At 39.7% G+C, this 22,449-nt stretch overlaps 1 protein-coding gene across 1 annotated transcript in view; it reads left to right on the top strand.

The window, feature by feature from the left end:
- Window positions 1–1,802: 1,802 nt before the first annotated feature.
- Window positions 1,803–22,449, top strand: part of SUCLG2 (succinate-CoA ligase GDP-forming subunit beta) — a 132,438-nt gene continuing 111,791 nt past the window's right edge. Inside the window, exon 1 of the mRNA XM_082321422.1 lies at window positions 1,803–1,905. Coding sequence (XP_082177548.1) covers window positions 1,822–1,905 — 84 coding nt within the window. The 5' untranslated portion in view covers window positions 1,803–1,821. The remainder of the gene's footprint in view (window positions 1,906–22,449) is intronic.

The raw sequence follows: 22,449 nt of genomic DNA, 5'->3' as shown, positions 1-22,449 counted from the left end.
TCCATTTACTAAATCTAAACAATAAAAAATATAGTAAAGAAGGTTCTCCACTATTTATATTATGCAGTGAAAGTGCTCCTCATAGCATTAAATTATAGCGTTGCATGCAATCACACACATTATCTGAAAGCTTATATACCTGTTATATATATAAACCTAATGCAGACAGCCATAATAGTTTGTATGAATAGGAAACACTGTGCTTACTGAACCACAGTCATGAAACTAAAAATGAAATTATATTTCCTCCATCACAATACCAAAGTCAGTATATAATATTCTGAAAGAACAAGCACACAGTAATACCTAGGTTAATACTGGGTACCATACATTATTGCTCAATGCTATCAAAAAGCTGCATCTTCAGATTCTTTATTGAAACATATTACATTACTTAAATTGTCATGACAAAGACAAAACTGTTCAATTTCAGATTTCTAGCACCTCAGTTTTTATGAAATTGCAGATTTTTTTTCTAATAAAAGTATAATTTATTTGCTGATTAAATTCCAATAAGGGAGTTGTTCAGTCCTGATTTTTTTTAAAAACACGTTTAGGAGTGTAAGTTCTAAGCACTGACAGGAGCCTTCTCCTTTGTTCCCACTCACATCCTGGACTAGAAGATGGGGATTTGACTGTTTTGTTTAGCCAACTATTTCATCATAAACCACTGAATAAATAATGTTCAGCATAACTAATGCCTGCATATAATGCTAAACTTTGCATGCTTCAATATGCATGAATTAACATGAACTGTTGTAAAATTGCAAGGGTATCTCATCTGCTGCTCAATTTTTGCAATTTTTTTTTTTCAAACTATCATTGTTAATTGGTAATATGTGTGAACTATTTAAAGTCAACTGTCTACTAGTTATAGGTGGATTATCCAGAGTGTGCATTAACCAGAAACAGACACAGAAATGCTCAGGGGGCTCACGTAGAGACTGTATCTGCAAAGACCAGGCCATTTGACTCTTGAGCTTGCTTTAGGCTGTGAACCGCTACACCTGTGTCCACACCAGCCCCTAAGTCGTTCCTGATGGATGGAATGAGGTATTCTCACAAATCTGGCTTCTGGGACTCCCTTTCATGAAACCACAGCTCAGACTGGGAACTCATATGTTACATTTTATATCCACATGATGAGCCATGCGCTATCAGAGCTCTGGTCTTAAGCGCTGTCCCCCAGGTGGGCCTGAATTCAGTGTCTCGGTTTTGGCATTAACTAACAGGTTTTACCTGTGGATGAAGAATTAAGAGGCATTTTGTGGAGCTCAGGTTAAAGTGCCTATGAAGAGTCAGCAGGATCCCAGCAGGGCTTATTAGGGCTTATTAGCCTGGGTTAATTTACTATTTCCTATTAAAAAAAAAAAAAAGTGCTTTTAGTCATAAAAAAAACCTCAGAAGGCAAACCAGTCAGGACAGCACCTCTAACAGGCAACGACCTGCAGTTCAAGCCTGTCACCTCACGCTACCCAGCCCCTCCGCACATCGTTGCCCGCATCGCTCCCAGCCACTGCTTTCCCCACAAAGCCCCCGCTCCGGCTCTAACACCCGCACCGGCCCCACACGCAGCCGCGCTCGGCACGGTCGCCCCCAGACGCGCCCTTCCCGCGCAGCGGCCCCAGTCACGCACCCTGCCCCCGGACGCCGTCCCCGCACGGCCCCCGCCGCCCTCCAGCGGGGGCCGCCCCGGGCGCCCCGCCCGGCCCCTCTCCTCCCTCCGGGGGGTGGGCGCCGCGGGGGCGCGCCCAGCTTCCGCCCGGGGAGCGGGGCAGGGCGGAGACAGCGGCCGCCGGCAGGGCACGCGGCGCGGCTAAGATGGCGGCTCCCCTGGCTGGGCAGGCGGGGGCCGTGCTGCGGGACCTGGCCCTGAGATCCGCCCGCCTGCGGGGCAGCTTCCCGGTGAGTGAGCCCGGCCCCGGCCGCCGCATCTCGCCGGCTCTGCTCGTGGCCCAGGCGCCGAGGGAGGGCGGCGGGCGGGCCGCGCACCTGGCGCTCGGGGGAGCCTCTCCTCAGGAGCCGCCCTGCTCCCCGTCCCCTCAGCCGCCGCTCGCCGCCCCCTGAACCCGCCTTTCCCCCGCGGCCGGCGGGGCGCCCCGCTCGCAGCCTCCCCTGTCCGCGCCCGTTGCTCGCAGCTGGAGGGAGCTCTGTCGCTCCCCGCCCCGGCCGAGCTCGGGCTGCTGCTCGGGGTGCGTCGCCGGGGGGATGCGTGGAGCCTGAAGCCGGGCTCTGCTCTCGGCGGTAGAAATAAACAGCCCCAGCGGCCCCCGCTCGGTCGTGCCTGGCGCTTTGCGGGGTCGGGGCAAAGGTCTGGTAGCGCGCTGCGGCCCCGGTCAGCCGCCCCGCAGGGTCAGGGCTGAACCCGCCAAAGCGTGACCTGAGGCACCAGCTCTGAAACCCCCCTGTCCCTAAAACTAAGAGTACTTTTCATCATTTCAGTAGCAGAAATAGGTGACACCTCGCACGAAGTAGTATCATTTACCTAAACACCTTTCGAGTGGCAGTGTTGGGTTGGCTTTGGCTGTGTGCGGGTGGCGGAGGTCAGGCTGCAGCGAGGATGCCCAGTTACGCTCGCCTGGAAAGGCCGGTCCTTGCTCTGACTTCCCGGTGGTCTTGAATCTCAGAAGTGTGATGGGAAAGAGTAAATGGGCCTCCTCGAAAGGCTCACATTTGGGAGCTCTCTTGAGGTGTAGCGGGAGTTCTTTATTCACCTTGACAGCAGAAATGCTAAAGGTAAGGTGACACGTGTACATTTTAGACAGCTCTGGTGCCTTTGGCAACCAGCCTCTTTATTTTGTCTTTTTATCAGATCAGCAACAGCACAGGAATCTACTTTGGTCCACGCTTCTGAGCATAATGTATTTTCCCAAAAGCAAAAGCCTCCGGAGCGAGCAAAGCTTGTTTCTGGCTGGTTCTGCTCTGCAGGTGCCGCTGCTGGGGTGCTGGAGGCTGCCAGGGTACGGCTGCGTGGGACGGCTGTCGGATAAAGCACGGTGTTGGTGTTGAATGTAACTGGCATTGTACATCTACTTTTGTGTGGCTTATCTTTTATCCTGAAGGAAGTTAGCTCACTCGGTTTTAAATCTGAAATCTTTTGTGCCCAACTTTCCTTTTTTTAATGGTGGGTATAGTATTTGGTAGTTCGGTGCGATTGGTTTAGTGTCTGTCTGTTTCATATATGTACACACACAGATAGGAATATATACGTGTGTGTATATACGTACACATACGTGTGTATATACATATATTTACCTGTGTACATACATACGTATTTAAATCTATTTGTGTTGATGAGCAATCCTGCCAGTCCCAATAGTGTTTGGTGCGTGTGCATTATACGGTTGAAGATGTGTTCCATGGCTTACGTGACTCTGATCCCACAATAAGGAACTCGGAGGTAACCTCCCTGGTTTCGTGTGCCTCCCTGCTGTTTCTGTAGGGCTGTGATATGGAGGGCTTTCGTAGAGCTTGAGTATGGAGTGCTGTCTGGACAGAGTCATCTCAGAGTGAGGCACACAAGGTGCTTTGGTTGAGCTTGGTTTCAAGCCTTGTCTTTATCTGGTGCTGCAGTGAGGATTTGAGGTAGAGGTGGAAATTAGGAGTTCACATTCTATTCAGTCATCTCTCAAAGCGTGAAGTGATCCTGTAAGTTACCCTGCTGAAATCCCTGGATATCAGCTCAGATTCTCAAGAGTATTCTTGGGATATTAAGGTGGCCAACTTCTTTAAAAACTTTTTTTGTCTGTTACTTATGAAACAGAGATATTGAACTTGTATTATAAATCACATTTTATTATTTGGTTTTTGAACTCTGACAGGTATTGAGAGCATCTCCCAAGACCTATGCTTTCCAAGTAGACTGTTTTCAAGAACCACATCAATACTGTATAACAACAAATCCTTAGTGTCAAAGTAAAACACTTCCCTGTAGAAAGGTCTTAATTTTGCAATGTTATTTACAGAATTCCTATCTCCTAACCTTCTGCTGTCTCAGACTTAAAACTACAAATAAGTTTATTTAAACTACAAAGAAGTTCATCAGCCAGAGTCTGGATTTCTGTGTTACAAGGCAGGATAAATCAGCGAAGAGTAAGAGTGTCCATCCATTGAAAGAGTTTTTCTCATTTGTATCATTCACTACTTAGCTCAGACCAGAAGTTACATTGTTACTTTTATTTATTTATTTACCATAAACTAGCAAAACCTGTCCTCTTCTCAAAGCTGATCACATCGTTCTTTTCACAGATAAGGGTCTTCCGTATGGTAAGGATATAATCAAGAAATATCAATCTTAAACTTTGTTGTTTTGGTAACCCTGTGTGAGTAGGTACTGGGTGAGATTTAAAATCTTTCCTCATAACCTTCGTGACTTACTATTGGAGTGGTGTTTGTATGCTTTGTGTGCATTGCAAAATTTGTTATTTCAAAACTGTGGATGTTGTTCATAGCTGTGTTGAAACAAGCTTTTTGAGAAGTTTGGTTATATACTGTCATTAAAATCTACACAAAAACATTTTTCTGTGTAACTTCACTTTAAGGGTGGAGTAAATGGTACTTGGTCCTATCACATGAAAATATTTTATCGTCCTTCTGCCTTCCCTTTGGCTCTTTGCCTTTTTATAACCGTTAAACATTTTTTACTCTTTTTACTTTTCATATTCTTGACAGATTCAGTTCTTTGTGCTTTTGGAGTTTAAATCTGACCAAGTGTTTCAAGAAGATAAAAGATAGATTTTGGTTGTCTGCAGTGCATGTGGACAAGCGTATTTAGACCTGCTCTTACTGGAGCAATATTTGTAAAGAGCTGTGACAAATGCTTCAGGGACCACTCTGCAGCAGAATTCAATCTTGTTGGCTAGCAACAAATAGGCTCCATTGAAGGCTGTTTATTTGAATGGGAGTTGGATTGGGCCCTTTGGGAGAATGCTGTGTTTTCAAAATAGCTTCAGATGCAGTGGATTTCAGCGATGAATATAAATAAGCAACAATTAAATCAGAATCATAAAAAAAAAGAAAAATACTTAAGGTAACTCTCCAGTTTTCTAATACAGTGTGCAGATTGCCTGGTGCATTATGCAGCCCTATCCTAGCCTTCAAAATGGTCTTCAGTCCTGCTGTAACATTTCCAAAGTTCATGCATGTTGAAAATATTAAAAAAAAAAAGGGGGGGGGGAAGATGGAGTTAAACAATATTACAGTTATCAAATCTTCTGAACGCTATATATGTTAAAAATAGGGAGCTGTATGAGGTTGCTTACTGCAGATGCCTTCAATTCCTGCACTTGAATGCCTATAAAGCCTCATTAATGCTGAACAGAGAAAGTTCTGTCTTTGTTAAGAAGCTATCACCTGTGGGTTTAATGATCTTCCATGCAACAGAAACGTTACTGAAAATAACTTTTCAATTCATGACTTCAGAAGCTATTTCAGTGCCAAATTCTTAATTTTTTTTCTTGGCTTTGTGTTAAGTTCTTGAAAGTTTCTTGAAGTTTTGGTCTGTTTCCCTATTTGACTTTTCCTGGTTGACAGTTTTGCTGTAATTTTTGAGGTTTTACATTTATAGGCAGGAACTACACGAGCCTACAGACTTTCACAAACAGTTTTTTCTATAGGTACCTAAACCAAATGACTAGAAAGCCCTCTTCAAACTCTCGACCAAACTGAAATGCCAAAGTGGAGCAGATGTTTGGCCCGCTCCTCCCTGGCAGTTCCATTAAACACATGGTTATTGAATCCTTTTTCGATATGAAGGAAGGAAATGAAAACATAAATATAACCTTAGACTGTGATTTTTTTTTTTTGTTTTTATTTTTAAAATTATTTTTTCAGTTAGTTTTATACTGGTGGAACTTCTGCCTTGGGAGCAATCTGGCTCTGGCACAGATATTCACAGCTTTGTCTTGAAGTAGAAAAGCTGCACTTTGCTGCATTTATTTACCTTTCTTTGTACCTCCTGTAGGTATAATCAGGGGATAGGGATAATTAGATAAGAAGAGACAGCCTTCATGAATATGACATTAGGTTGAGAATTAGCTGGGACACCTGTGGTCTTAAACATGGCTGTGGATAAGTAAACCCTTCCTCCTGGCCCTCCATCTGAATTCCCAAACAGTTTACCCAAAGAGAATCCTTACCTTGCTTGGGTATATTTAGGATTCATTAAAGTTTTTGCTATAAAAGCAAGTGTTTGTTCATTCATCTGCCTCCTGAGGCACTAGATAAAGCGTCAATAGAGAAACGCTGTCTTTTCTTTACAGGTATCTGTGTGGTTGGTTGTTTCCTCCTGTTTTTCTCTGGAATATTGTCAGTGCATGTGGCAATTTTTGTTTGGTGTTTTTTGTTTTTTTGGTTTTTTTTTTTTTAGATTTTCATTTGGTCTTTCTGGCTGATAACTGCCAAGAAGGATGCTATGAAGAATGTGTGAAGATGTTGAGATTATTTTGGGAATACAGAAAAGTGAGATGAGGGTTTAGAAACACTTGGGGTTTCGTTGTTTCTTAGAAGTAGATAATTTCTCCACTATATTTTCCTCTCTTGTTTGGAAGGTTCATTTTCGGCAAAAACTGGAAATGTGTTCATTTAGTGCTTAGAGCTATGGTTCTCCCCCTTCCCATTCTGGGGACTCACTCACAGGTACAGTTCCAGGATTACTTAACCCCAACTGATATATTTTTTGTTGTTGTTCCTGTTGACCACACGTGTAGCAAGTAGTTCAGCTCATTATTGCCTTGGCCAGTCCAATCTTTCTGTGCTTATTTGAGACTATAATCTGCAGCTTTGAGCATATACCCTAAGGATTTTCTCCAGAAAATTTCCGTCTTTAATACTCTCTGCTGAGAAAGCCGATTTCTAGCCATCTGTGAATCAGTTAGCTGTATACTCATCTCTTCCCCACTCCATGGCGTTTTAATAAAACACGGGACATAGAAATCATGTTATCTGTGCAACTGATTATGGCAGTAACTTTGGAAGTGGTAATTAAACATTGATCCATAATTAATAGGTGGCTATTGATCTTATTTTAACTAGATAACGCAGCAGGAGTAGGCATGAAACTAAGAGAAGTTAAGATCGACTATTGTGAAAAATTCCTTAATAGTGGGGGTATGCTCTGCTGTTGAATAGATGCTGTTGAAGTCTCTGTTGTGTGAATGATAGTTAAAACAGATTCTAAACGGTAAGCTGAAGGCCTCCTTTAGTATGGTTATGGAAATAACAAAATAAGAACCCAAGATTGGGGTGGTTTTTGTGTGGGTTTTTTTTTCTTTTTCTGACATTATGCTGATGGTGTTGTTCTTGTATAAGTAGTGGCTAAATGTTGACTATGAAGGAATTGAAAAATAGCAAGTATTTACACTTATTTGTTGGAACACTGTTTTAACTGTTTTTCAGTTAAATGGCTGAGATTAAAATAGTCTAAAATAATGCCATAAATTTTGGGAATAGAGGAACCGATATTTGGAGCTTGCTTTAAATGTGATGTTAAACATTCTGTGAGAGAACAGCTAGAATGCATGGACCTCCATCTAGGGAGGGCTGATGACCAGGCTGAGAGCCTATGGGTCAGGATTAGCGGGCAGACCAATATTATTGACAGTGTTATTGTACGTGTCTGCTACAGACAGCTTGATCAGCAAGAATCAGATGAAGCTTCAGACAACTGGAGGAAGCCTCATGTTAGCAGGCCCTGGTCCTCATGGGGGACATCATTCACTCCAGTATCTGCTGGAGTGAGTGTGCAGCAGGGTGCAAGTAATCAAGTAATCGAGGAGGTTTCTGGAGAGCATTGATAACAACTTCCTAATGCAGATGACTGAGGAGCCGATGACGGGAGGCACTACTGGACTTCACGTGTACAAATGAGGAAGAACTGTTTGGGGATGTGACGATCAGGGCAGCCTGGATTTATGAAAGGGAAATGCTTGGCCAACCTGATAGCGTTCTCTGGTGAGACGACTGGCTTTGTAGTTGAGGGAAGAGCAGTGGATGTTGTTTATTTTGACGAATACAGCATGGACTGTAATAAGGTACTAGGAGCGAGGCTGGGAATATTCCCAATATCCTTAATGAAGTAATGCCATCACCCTTTGGGCTTGGAAGTTCTGTTCCATTGGATTAAAACCCATTTCCTTCCTCTCCCTCCATACAGTTAGGCCATATGTTTTAATAAGTTTATCGGTGCCATTCAGAACCACGCATACTCTAACTGGAGTTTTCTTAAGGCTACATTTAATTTACCTGTGATCTGTGTTATGACTATTATACGTTTGGGTTTTAGGAGCTGCATAGATCCTGTCAGGCATCAACTAAGGGCAGAAAAACCCTGGTGCTTAGCCTGTCTATTTGGGATTTTTTCCATGTCTTCTCAGTTATTGCTTCTCTGTGTAGTGCTAATAGAGAGGTTATTTTGGTCAGTCCATTTTCAAAGTCTTCTAGCTGCCCGATAGTCTACCCAAGGTGACAAACACATGGCAGACAGAGGTGTCGGCCTGTCAGATGGGGAAGTGAGGAGTTGAGAGTTCTCTGTGGTCTTGCAGCCTGTTATAGATTATGGATGGTAATGTCCGGTCATTTTTCAGTATTTTCTTCCATTGGTGTAGAGATATCTTGTCCCACACCACATTGGTAGCATCTGTTAAGAGTGAAATAAAATGAGATTTTATGATTAAAAAGCAAAATATGTGTTTTTTTTAAGTCAATGACCTCAGCGATGCATCTTATTCCTTTGAAGGTCTAGTAATACAGCTATTCTGAAAACCCGTCCATCATAGCCAGTTGTCTAGGGTGTTTTTTTAGACCATTCCTATAGCAGCGGGAGATTTGAGATGGAGATGGGATATCTTGCTTGCTGTTTGTCACAGGGGAGCCCAGGGCCGGGAGGAGCACTTTCTGACCCTGCAGAGCTGGCGCTTCCCTCCTTGTCCCCCTCATGCTGGGGGGTTTCTGGCTGGTTACAGATTGGATTTCTGCCAGCGACTGAAAGCTTTGTTTGTTACTTTGCTGTCCCATTTTGGGTTGGCATTGGCTTTGCCGATGACCTCAGCTGCATAGTGCCTGATTAATGTTATCAGCTGGCAGGTAGGCAGTGTTTTTAAAGAGCTACTTGATGAACATGCTTCTGATGAAGGATTGCTCTCTTCTACTCCCTCTGCTCACTGATTAGCTTTTACCGTACACCCAGCTGCCACATGTCTGCAAGTCTCAAACATTGCAAATGGCCAAGCACAAGCAGGAAACGTGCCTGCGTTTCCAGGACGCAAGAAATCAGAGATTGCTTTGTTTTAGGGATGACTTGAAATAGACTTTCCTTTGCCTGGAAGGTTTGATCAGTGGTGTTAGAAATGCAGAAATCCGCTTTAAGGTCAGAGTCTTTGATGATGAAGAGATGCTGCTGCTCGTAGTGTCCTAGGCTTGCTTTGAGATTTGAGAATGGCAGCAGGGTGAATTTCCAGTGTGAATAATGGAGAAATATTAATAAAGAAATTACCTGCAAAAAATGTTCATAACTTTTGGCTTCCTATTAGAAGCATACTTTCATTGATTATTCTGTGGCAGTTTCTGGTCTCTCTGCAACTCTGCCCAAGCAGCCAGAAGGCTGTCTTCCTCTTGTGTTTGTTCCTTCCCTGGTTTTGGCTGGGATAGAGTTAATTTTCTTCCTAGTAGCTGGTGTAGTGCTATGTTTTGGATTTAGCACGAGAATAATGTGATAAGACACTGATGTTTTAGTTGTTGCTAAGCAGTGTTCATACTAAGTCAAGGACTTTTCAGCTTTCCATACTCTGCCAGCGAGGAGGTGCACAAGAAGCTGGGAGGGAGTATAGCCAGGACAGCTGACCCACGCTGGCTAAAGGGATATTTCATGCCATATAATGTCATGCTCAGTATATAAGCTGGGGGGACATTCAGAGTTACGGCATTTTATCTTCTCAAATAACTGTTACGCATGATGGAGCCCTGCTTTCCTGGGGATGGCTGAGCACCTGCCTGCCGATGGGAAGTAGCGAATGAATTCCTTGCTTTGCTTTGCTTGTGTGCGCAGCTTTTGCTTTACCTATTAAATTGTCTTTATCTCAACCCATGAGTTTTCTTACTTTTACTCTTCCGATTCTCTCCCTCGTCCCACCGGGGGGGAGTGAGCGAGTGGCTGGGTGGTGCTTAGTTGCCAGCTGAGGTTAAGCCACAACAGTTCCTTTGAGTTTGCTTCATGTCAGCCTAAATCAAATGATTTAAATAAAACCAAGATTTATTAACAATAAAAGGTGTGAAGCATTCAGATTTAAACAAAAGTTGTGTACCAGTAATTTTTTTTGGTGCTTCCAGGATAGAAACTGTTACATTCCATTCTGCACTAGTTTGGTAAACCGGCTATGACTTAAGCATGCAGTAGAACTGTTTCTGTAGATACTTTTTTATATTTCTTTATTCCACTGCTGTGGGCATTTGCATCTTTATTGCTTGGGAGTGCTATGCTGCTTAGTACTCAAAGTCATAATCTGATGTGATGGCATAATTAGGTAGCATGGAAATTATCATGATTTGACTTGAAGTATTAAGGAGCTGGAATAAAAAACTGTGATTATGCTTCATATTTGCTTCTCTGTGATGAGAAATGAAGCTCAAACTGTCTAAATTGGCATTTTATTGGTGTTTTTCTTAAAATATCAGTAACTCCTAACACTTGAAAAAGTATTCTTCCAGGGTGTAGTAGGCGTGAAACGCTTCTTTGGTAGATATGATTACTTGAGACAGGAATTCAGAAACATTTCTGATCAACCCATTGACCATGGTTTGAGTTTCCTAATGATTCAGGAAGCTTAATTAGGATGAAGTATACAAAAAATTGATTGTGGGGATCCTCTGAAAAGTGTACTCTTTATATCTCATGGTTGGTGGTAAAATAGTCTTAGAATTATTTTTTCCTGGTTATATTTAATATTTAAAGCATTTCTTCATAGTTGCATAAAAGTGTAATTTTAATCTTGTAAAAAAATTAGGAAGTTAAACGCTTTATAAGATGAGAACAAAAGTATTAAATTTCCCCTCAAGATATTTGAACTAAAAGAATATTTCTGATTTATGTGGAGAAGACAGCTCATTTCACTTTTTGAATATATGGTGCATATCACCAACAATCTTCTTTCATTTGCAAAGGCAGGGAATGCATTACAGTTTTTCTGCAACTGATTATGCAGTTGTGTATAGTAGTGAGTTTATTTTCATCAGATACTTCAAAGCCCTTACTTTTTAGGTCAGGAAAGTACGCTTTTCCGAAAGCTTTGAAGTTTTAAATAAGCAAAATGAACATAATTTGACTAAAATTAATTACTAATGCAAAGCAGAGCTACTGATGGCTTGCACACTGACAAAAGCAGAAATTGAATCTGTGAATTCATATTCTTGTTTCCTTTACTCAAGCAAAGGCTCTGAAAATTGATTCCAGAAGTATAAAGCTTCTGTAGGCATGCTTACTTCTTGGGCACATGTGGATGCACAATAAGTATTTTGAATACTGTTTTATTCTGCTGAAGTTTGTGGTTAAAGAATGCAAGAAAAAAAATGTTTTGCAAATGTTTTCTGAAGTAAGTGGGGAGGGCATGTTCCCTACCTAGTGCAAAATTGTTTGCCCCTTTGAGTGGACTAGCAGCTTTGTGTTTGGCCAGGCTGCTTTGTTTTGTTGACGTCCTGTTTGTTATGTGACCTTAGGCATGTTGTTCAAAATAGAAAGTTTTCACGTAATATCATAGAATAAGGAGCCTGCCATGTTTCGGCTGGGTTTTCAGAAGTTGCTGATGATTCACTGCTCAGGTGAACATTAGTGGGATTGGAGTATACTCAGCTTTGCTCAGTCAGCCTTTAAATGCTAAGGAGAATGCATCAGAGAACTTCAGTGTCAAAAGTGTGCTGTCACTTAATTTGCAGCAATTTCTATTTTGGTGTTTGCATGTAAACAGAGGCCTTGATACTCCCCTGGGTGGAGGTGCAGGATGCAGGTTGTTGGGGATTTGGCTATGTTGTGCTTAATTTGGAGGTCAATTTGTAGCAGCCTGACTGAAACAACTGCTGAACAATAGGCTGGCAAGGTATGGGAAATGGAGTAGTGAGGTCAGGGTCTTGCTGTTCAAGAGGACGTTCTTTCCACCATCTCCTCTTTTACTTTAGAGGACTACAGTCCTCACAAAACCATATCTGCAGAGACCCAGAAAGCTCATCCAGGTGGTAGCTGCTAGGATCTGCCTTGTCATGCACAAGGATGTGGGCTCAAGATTCTGGTTTTCTGAGATAAGGAGAAGGATGACAGAAGGAGCTTGAGTCTGACCCTGTGCATGTTTCTGATAGTTTACAATGGAGCTTAGTGGGTGGGAGAGTGTATTTACAGAATAGCTGTCAAAATCCCTGTGTGTAAGCAAGCTGTAAATAAGTCTATAAAGTATAATCATTACTGGAGACTTTAAATCTGCAATGAGTGAAGGACTTGCTTCAAGTTCATTCTTGTCTCTGCTTCCTTGCATGAGAAGTAAACAGAAGGATAAATCAGAAAGCTGAGTTTTTAAATGTGATTTAAAGGCACATTGGAACAGAATTGTGTAGTTTCTTTTTTTCCTTGAGCTAATGACCCAAATGAGTTCTGCAGTGTAGGAACATCACACCACGCTGCATCATTTCCAGGGAAGTGCAGAGGTTAAACTTGGGATCAATCAGTTTGCAATCAGACTGATTATAAAAGGACAAGGAGGAGTACAAGATAAAATCAAAAGAACATTATAGGACAGACAGGTATAGAGGGAGACGTTCAGGAACACTTGAAGTAAAAAGGTTTCTTGCAGTAGACAGCTAGCAGGAACATTCAGGAGAACTATTAAGGGAAGCATTATGGTTTTGTTAAAATAACAGTTCAGGATTTTCAGCACCACTTCCACTCTGAGTACATTGACTTTAGAGACTGGCAAAGCTTTAAATAATCCTTGCCATTTTATCTGCAATACTGTGAAATATCCAAGATATAACTGAGATGCTTCTAAAACTTTTGTGTTTTTCATGTGCATATTGTTATGGCTTAGGTAAAATGGAAAGGTTTCTGAATAGATACTGTTCCATTTTTGAATCCAGTTGATATGGCTTTATAAATCAAAGTTTTGGAAATTGTGAATAATATGTGAATGAGTTTGGTGCTGTCTTCTGGAGTCCTCTTCTGTTTCTGTAGCATTTGTTTAAGCACAGCAAAATTATACTGTTTCGTATTGGAGCCACTGTGGAAAGATTTAGAAGGTGGGTTTTAATGAAAGAGATAAATAAAGCAAAGAAATCCTCAACAGCATGCAGCCACTTCAGAACTGATGGATGCATTCCTGACGTTCCTCTTTCCCAGCCGAGGGATTCCACCATTGAGAGAGAAAAGAAAATGCTGAATTAAAAATAAAGAAGGGTGACAAAGTATCATTATATGTTTCCAAACAGAATATTGATTAATATGTCATTACAGTTAAATATATTTTTTAGTGGCAGGGAATGTTGGTTTAGAGGTAGAAGAGGTAAATCCTCATGAGTATTTTACATATTTATTAATGAATTAATTTTGAGGTAGTAGTTAGTGAATGAAATGTTCAGCCCCTCTCCCCCCCCAGTCATGTTGGCATTTAAATTTTAATCTTAAAAAGCTTGAATAGAGCCACATATTTTTAGATTCAGTTACCTTGCAAAGTTTACAGTTCAGCTAGTGAGTGAGTTTTGGGAAGGTTCACCCGCTTCAGTGAAGAAACTGGGGGAGAGTGAGGGAGTTTGATTCATGACTTGACTTTGGGGTCAAATCCAGTAGGCTTATTTCTTTAGTTAAATCATTGACTCTTCCAGGTTAATTTTAACATTCAGAGTAAGCTGTTCAGGTTGAGGCCAAAAAAACCTGTTCTTTTTCTAAATGGTTTCTGCAGGACCTTGCTACTTCGAACTGTATTACACATGAATGTCAGACCTTCTTACTCAGATTAAAAGCACACCCTGCTGCAGTCTCTTGTGTCTGACTTTGTATTTTCTTCTTAAAAAGCAGAAGCATGGCTTATATGGCCATATCATATAGAGAGTATTTTATAGGTTTTTGTTTGATATCAATTGCTGTTCATTTCTACGACATTATTGAAATAAAACTCCTTTGGCAAGACCTGAAATTCGAAGGAGAAAGTAATATTGTTTCTCATTTAAATTGTGTCTAAATAAATGATTACAAATTGACAGATATTGCTTGTAGTGATTCTTTTCTTGAGTGAAAAAACAATTGCTATTTCCTTCTTAATTTAGGAACTTAAAATTCTTAAGAGATAAAAGAGAAACTAGATGTAGCCCCAACACTAGCAAAGAGAAATTACGAGTTGAAAGTTTAATAGCTGCTTTTGTTTTCAGGGCCATGTTCCGCTGCACTAAATCTGCAGATGGACAAGTCTTTTACTACACTATTCCTGTGGACAGGTTAGAATTTATTAGTCACAACAACAAATAAAAGGTACAATAAGTGGTTGTGTGGAAAATGCAACGTACCACATTCTTCAGTGTCCCTAATCTGAGTCCTTGAACCTCCGCCCTGGTGAGCTCAGTAGAGCTGGTGTATCATCTCAGACAGTTTCTCAAACAGTCTCTACCTGTTAGAGCAGATGTATGTTAATACATGCCCAATTCAGCATGTGCTTCTGCAAGGGTTTATAAAGCACTGACACTTGTATGCCAGATGGGCACGTTCTCTCACCTGTGTTCAGGAGGGTCAGAAGCGCGAGGTGCAAGTTCCCGTGAGGTTTGCTGCTGCAGCAGTAGGTTCTTAGGTCTGTACAGTTCTGAAAACTTGTGCCTTTTTCAGAGAGCTCATCCTGAGGATTCACTCACTATCAGGCTTTTATTATTCCTTTAAATAGTGTACAATATGTTCTGGTTTAATTTGTTTCGAAACAATTCAGCCATACTTTGTAATGCCTTATGGAACTCATAAATACTGCCTGTATATCTGCCTAATAAGAGTTCAGTAAATTAGCATAATCATTAAACAAATTCTCATTCTGTTAGTAATTGGTGACTGCCTGTTTCTCAACAGACAAGTGATGTCAACTGACATTTATTAGTTTGTAGTATGCTTTGTTACCTATAGGTAGGTAATCTGTAGTTTATATCCTTGCTTTATTATGTTGCATTAGAATAATCACTGCTGCCTGGCAATGGAAGAAAAGTAGTTTCTCTTAACTAAAAAGGATGATATGACTAAATATACCTTCTTTAGCTTTCCAGTTAAAATAGCTTCCTTTTCTAAAATTGACATGTTACTAGTTCAAGAAAGCTTTTCCCTTTATTTCTTTGATGTTTGTCACCATCTCGGTGTTTCCTACTGTGATGCGCTGTGATTCCTGCCTTCCTATCTCTTGTTTTGCAGTCGCTCCTATTAAAAGAACCTTGCAACATGACGAGAGAAATTGGCTTTTCCTTGAACTATGTGAAAGTCTTCAGGGGAAGATTTAACTAAGTGCTTATTTTGATTGCATGAACTAGAATTAAAATGGTGACACAAACACTTAATAAAGTAATAAAAAAAATAAAAATCCTTTGACTGTTTCAAACTGTAGGCTTCTGAACTATATCTTTCTGGAGTGTTACTGTTCTCTACAATGAATTGCAGTGAATTTGAGTAATCGCTTCAGAAGGAAATGTGCAGTTGAGTTGTTAGCATGTAGTTTTATGTTGTCTTCCCCAGGCTTGGTTTGCAACAGGCAGTGCAGTCTAGTGTCCCTGCTACCCTGGGGTCAGGGCAGGCTGCGGTCAGAAAGGGTGCTCCTGCCCTTACCGCTGCATCGCTGCTGTGTCTCTTGCACTGGATCTTGTCTTCATCTGGTTGTCTGGTGGGTTGGGTCATGGAGCTAAGTGGGCAGCAGCAGAAGCTTTCTGCTGGGTTAGCTCCACTTCAGGCTCCAGGAACATGAGGGAGGGTGCAGGAGCGAGCTGCCGGGGAGCTGTGGTGGCAGCTTGCCTCTGGGTCATCTGAGCAGAAATGGGAAACCACAGCCCTGTAGTAATGACTTCTTCCAGTACCTTGCCTTCTTGGTTTTAAGTAAGCACTAGAGGGGCTATATAGCTGTGTGAGGCTACATCAGCAATATATGGGAGCATGGTGGTGAAGTCTAAACTGGTGCCAGCTTTGGTTGGAAAACTGCATAAGGCAGACAGGTGTAACACAGCACTAGTTTTTCTGGATTGCAGAAGCACATGGTGAGCAATTGGTCGATTGCTTGAGTGTGGTGCTATTTAAATGTCACTAAACTGCCTATGGATTGAGCTGATACACTTCTCCTTCAGTCTAATCACAGAATCATAGAATCGTTAAGGTTGGAAAAGACCGTTAAGATCATCGAGTCCAACTCTTAACCTGTCACTGCCAAGTCCACCACTAAACCATGTCCTTAAAGGACTTAAGGGTGGATTAGTGTTTTCAGAGGCTACAGAATGCTCAGTTTTGAATACGCTTATTTACGTACTTGAAAAACAATATTAAGACAACGCTGGGCAAAGATTTTCTTTGGGCTTTGCTATCAAGATTTGCTCGCTCAACTAGATTTTCAGTAATGTGGACTTCTGAGCAGAAATGATTGCCTCTTTCACTCTTTTGAGATTGTTAAAGTTTGCATACTTAAACAAAACTTATGCTTTCCAAGCTCTTGGCCATCCTCTCAACTGTTTGTCTCTAATTTTTGTAAACAATTCAACAGTAGAAATCCTAATAATAATATTAACTGTGTGCTCCTTTTATAACCAAGCCCCTAGTTTTTCTATTTTTTTTTGCACCTGTGAAAAGAATCATTTAGTTATTTAACATAGACATTTTGTTTCAAAGAGTTATATAGCTGTTAGGAATAGTAATAACTATCCACCAAAACAGGCTGTCTAGCCTTAGTAAACAATGATGTAGTGGCATATTTCATGGTTTTGTTTTTTTTTATTTATTTTATTTTATTTGAAGTTGAGAGTTACATAAACCTTAACAATTGCAGTGACAGATCTCACTCATTCTGAAAAGTGAGTGCAGGGTTCAGTAGTATAAAACAGTAAATTGCATCCACAGTTTATTGATCAAAATGTCGTAGCCTTTAAAGAACTGGGAAGTGTGAATTCTTTCTTTCTTTCTTTCTCTGAGGCATACTGCATTTTACTGCTTAAGATATTTGGTGTGGTGTATTTTAAGTAATAAATTTGGAACTAAAAGGCCTATAACTGTTAACTAGAGTTTGTGCGTTGCCTTTGTTTTAATTCAGTTAAAATGAATTCCCATTTGTAGGAATAAATAATGGAACTTAACTCTTAAAAGGTCTTCAGTTGTGTCTGTGGAAGATTGTACAGTCAAATGCTGACGTTTAAGGTCAAGATTGCTTACAGTATGTTGATACAAACTATAAGAAATAAGCAAATCCTAACTGCTGTGGACAAATGTATGGAAACTCTGTTTTTGTCAGGAAAGTATTCAAGACTTTTTCCTAAATTAGTTCACAGAATCAGGTTTATCCTGTATAAATATATCACAGAAGTCCAGATGGAGACTTTGATCAAAATGCTCAGTGTTGGATGAAGCTGATGGTCTGCGCTGATACCAAAGAGACCTCACTGCCATATTGTATCCAATCTAAAGTGAGCAATTTGGGATGTTGATGGAAGATGTTTCTTCTGTAGCTTTTAAATAGGATGGTCTGCTAACTCCTGCTTTGGAAGATTAAAATTATTGATTTGTGGTAGCCAGCAGGACATTACTTGGGAAGGACATTTCCTGTCCTGTTGTTCATAATATACCCATAGGTATGTGGCATTAATCATCTTTGGAGAGAAGGAGATGTATGGTTTGACTTAACGTGGCGGGCCTTATAGCCGATCACTCTTACCATGGGTCTTTCCATTTTCTTTCTTTTGTGCTTGAAATACTTGCTTTTATACAGAACAAAGTCTAGTAATCTCTGTATATTAGCTTTTTATGACTTACATTTGTGATAAACTTTTTCTGTTCAGTGTAGTGCCTTTTTTCTAAATTTTTGTTTCTTGTTAGACTAACTATATGGATACTTATTCTTTACGTCAGCACTGCCAGCAAACTGAAATAAGTGGTTTAGTTTCTTTTCAGTGGCTTACGTGGTATATTTCAAGTATATGACCTAATAAAATGTACCTGTACCTGACGTGGTTTATATGAAGGTATGCCATGTAGCTGTATTTCTGATGGTTCCTTTTTGATAGGAACTTCTCCTACAACTTTGTCAATTACAGTAGCTGTGTGTCAATAAATATAATCAAGGTTTATTTCTTACATTGATGAATGGTATGCCGTGTCATTACTGTCATCTTTGTGTATCTGTTTTCTTTCATATGCGCTTGGAATTGTATTACAGGTCAGCACACAAATTGAATAAACTGGAATGCTGTAGAATGTGTTGGGTAAGCAAATAGATGTTTGTTTGTTTGTTTGTTTGTTTGTTTTTTTATTAGATGCTTTTATTTTAGAAAAGATACGCTGAACACGCTGCCTTTTTATTTTGGGTACAGGATACATCTAAAAGTCTTCCCCATAGACACTACAGTTTTTCTCCCCAAATGACTTATTTCCAGTATAACCATTACAATATAGTCCCTATTTATAAAACTTGATACTATATATGTTTGATATATAATCTGCATTCATGCAGAGATAATTTGCGTTGGTAGAGCTGTTTTATACTGGCACAGGATCTATTAGCATAGTTACAGCTACATTACTTCAGTGGAACAGCAGAGGGGGAAGAAAGTAGTATGCATTTATTTCACCAGCTTTACTGTCAGGTGCTTTTAAGAGATGCATCTTTGTTTCATGATGTTAATACTGGCTTCTATTCATACTATGAATGAAAAGGGAATGTTGGATGTCACTAAAGTGTGTCTTCCTTTTAATAGTGGTGCAATAAAATGCATTAAGCTAGGTTAATGTAAACAGTAGAGCTGCTCAAATTATATAGCTGTGTCAAGGGATGTTCAGTTATCCCAGAAATTTGCTTAGTGGTGGTTTTGTTGTTGTTGGTTTTATTTTCTTTAATAGTGCTGATGCTCACTGGATTCTCTTCCCCTAGCTAAAATTATTTGGTATTTTCTAAAAGTACAGATTTGACCTGAAGAGATTGCTAAGAGAAAATAAGTATTTAAGGTTAGGGTTTTTTTTTTAGTGAAATTGTCTAAACATGATCACTGAACTCAATATGCTGAAATAATTAGTTGTGGATGCTTAACCAAGGTAGTCCCACATGGAATTAGGCATGAAATAGCAAAAAATTTTTTTGAAATTAATTTTCTTAAGACCAAAAGGTCTCGGTTTTAATAGAGATCATAATTTGACTCTGGTTGTTTGTCAGTCTTGACATTTCAGTTCTTTGTTTCAACAATTTCTTCATATGCTTCTTACAGAAGAGAGTTAAGCGATTCATTCATGTTTAAAGAAAATGTCGTGCTTAACAGTTAGAATTCTGCAGGTAGGTAGTCGCACCTGCCTGAAAACGCTGTTCTCCAGCCCTTGTTGCTATTTTCAAAAATTATTTTACTTTTATTTTGCTTATTGGATGAATGGTATCTTGTAGTAGTACCTTATAATTGAGCTGAAGGGTAAGTGCAAAGCTACAGTGGTTGGTAATACTGCTGGCTAAAAATGTTCCTGTCACAAACTTCATTTGTTCTCCTGACACAGCTACTTGTAAGGCTCTGCTATGAGCTGATTTGGTTTCAAAAAGCCACTGATTTTTTTTATTTTTTTTACATGTGTGCATTTCATTGTGGTGTTTTCTGCTTGTTTATTTATCAAAGCTTGTCTGCTTATTTTGTCTTCTTATCTTACCTGCTCCAGTGCTATTTGGTACCTGTTGCATACATGCTAGACAGCAGTATTTATGTGAAATTGTCAGTCTTGGAGTCAACCTTAGTGGTTTTACCAGGGAGGCCAAAGAATGAAAAAACATTATACTGAGCTAATACTGAGCATATAGGCTCAGATAAGAAATAATCAGTAGCCTAGTTTGATGAAGCTTGCATTACTGATGCTGCTTTTTGCAGAGTTTTGCTGAGGTAGTTAACATGCGGTTTGCAAATTTCTTGGTAAATACTTTAAGAGAGTTTCTCCTGGTTTTGTGTGTGTGTTTTCTTTTTTCAAAAGCAAGCACTCAAAAGATACCTCCTGCGTTATCTGAAAGATGTTGCACATCAGAGTAGTTAACGCTGCGTATCTATAAAAGGACAAAGAAGTCTCTTTGCTGCAATGTTTTCTGAATCTTTTTATGTATCTTGAAGTTGATGCCTGCTATAAAATGTACTTGTAGTTGCACTCCTGTTAAACTATATTGTTCTTATTTAGCCCATATTATTCAAATAATGCAAATTATTTTTTGTTGCCATAGGACAGCTCAAGAATTGGCAAATTGAGTGGTGGAAGAATGTAATGCAACTACTCTCCAAATACGTTATTCGTGTAGAGCCCTTAGCATTTTTATATAAAAAACAAATGAAGAAAAAAAGGTGGGAAATAAGAGATTATGCAGGTTATGTGAACAATTGATTTTTTTTCTCTAGCAGTAGCCAATAAACCACTGATACAGTTATGCAACACCTGGCCTTGTTAAGATGGTCAAGAAAAAATGTTTGATTTCTTGATGCGTATGCCACTAATTTTAATGATACTGTACATACGTAGTTGGACCAAGCATGGTATCTAGGTATATAAGGAGTAACTTTGAACAGAAGGCTTGTCGAGAATAAAATGCGCAATTACTAGTAATAGTACTTTTCTGAAATCCTCACCTGCCTATAGACCTTTGGTTCATATTAGTGTGATTCTGATTGGTAACAAAAATCTTGGTTTTGGAGACTGGAGAAGGGAAAGGGACATTAGAGGTGAACCCCAACCATACGAATTCTTTGCGCTTTTGGAAAATGCCACGTAATTCTAGTGGGCAGGAGAGAATCCAGTGTGAGACTTGTAATCGATTAAATAATTTTGCCTTCATCTCACTTCATGTTGCTGTTCAGTTGACTTTCATTTACTTGTGTTTTGGGATTTTTTGATGCTGTTGTGAGGCTCTAAGGAGACGTTATCAGTTGCAATAGAGTCCTATTTAAGTATATTAATCTCTTTGATAAGCACTTATGTTAGAAATTTAATCTTAAGAAATATCTTATTAGGAAGAATTTAATTCCTCTTTAAAACTTTATTATTTTAAATAATAAATTATATAAAAACGTGTGCTATTAGTGATGTTTTTCTTAGTTTCATGAACTGATATATTCTTAAAGCTTATTTGTGGTTTGAAGTAAAGAAAAAACCACCCTTTTAACTTATCTGGTATATCTGAATCTCAAACAAGAGCTACTCTCCATCTGCAATGTGTATATCAATACACAACACACATAAAGAGCTCATATGAAAGCTTTTGTTTTTCTTGTAGTAATATAAGGTCTGTTGGAAGCCTTCAGTAGAGTCATGAATGATATTTATTTTAGCCTTTCAATAAGAACTTGCTTTTGGAAGACTAAATCCTTTAGTTTGATTTTTCTCTTTATTCCATACCATGAAAATGTATTGTCTGGATTTTCAGTTAAGCTCACTGGAGTGATTTTAAGTTTTCCTTTGTTACAGAAACTGTAGCTAACATGCTAAGAAGTAAAATGCCACTAAAAAAAGATTTAGAAAGATGTATTCAAACCTACAACCCTTCTTTGGGCTGTTCAGAGCTTGACAGCAGTTAATATCCAAGGTTAAGGTGTATTTACAGTAATGAGAATGTGTAAGTTTAGTAAGATGGTTTAAAACTTTCTTTGTTGCTAGCAAAAATGTCTTAAGGATAACAGTTCCTGTCTGTCATCTTATGAAGATGAAACATAAGATGTTGCATAGGGAGTCAGGTTTTACTAAAGTCCGTGTACTATTTCTAGTCTTTTCTTCACAGGCTGGCGTGACAGAATGTACTCCGTGTACTCCAGTGCAAGCTTGCAATAAAGAAACAGATGAAACACAGATATATCTTAAACTGTTGGAACGTACTGTGTTTCAACCGTAGACAAAGCCACATGGAAAGATCTGAGAGATGTACGGTGTTTTCCAGTATGGTTTTCTGACTAGTATGTGGGAAGAGGAGATAAAAGTATTCAAGCAGGGAATAAGCTGGGAATAGAAGGTGGCAACAATCAATAATGAACAGAAAATCTTAAAAGGTAGCCTCTGCTTTCCTGTGCTTTAGTTTCCCTTTTACTTGCTTCTCCCTGCCCCCTGTCAGATGGAAATTATTTTTCTCGTGGTAATTTACAACCTAATTCTTCAGTCTGTCTTTCATGAGAGACAGGACTGCATTTTTGAATGTAGCTGTGCTGTTTAATGTTGCTGAGAGCAATTAAATTGTTGACAAGAGTAGAACTGCAGAGTGGGAAAATAAATAA

The sequence above is a fragment of the Platalea leucorodia genome (genome assembly GCF_965183815.1).
Source record: "Platalea leucorodia genome assembly, chromosome: 9".
Taxonomy (NCBI): Eukaryota; Metazoa; Chordata; class Aves; order Pelecaniformes; family Threskiornithidae; genus Platalea; species Platalea leucorodia.
This window is presented reverse-complemented; position numbering and strand designations above follow the sequence as displayed.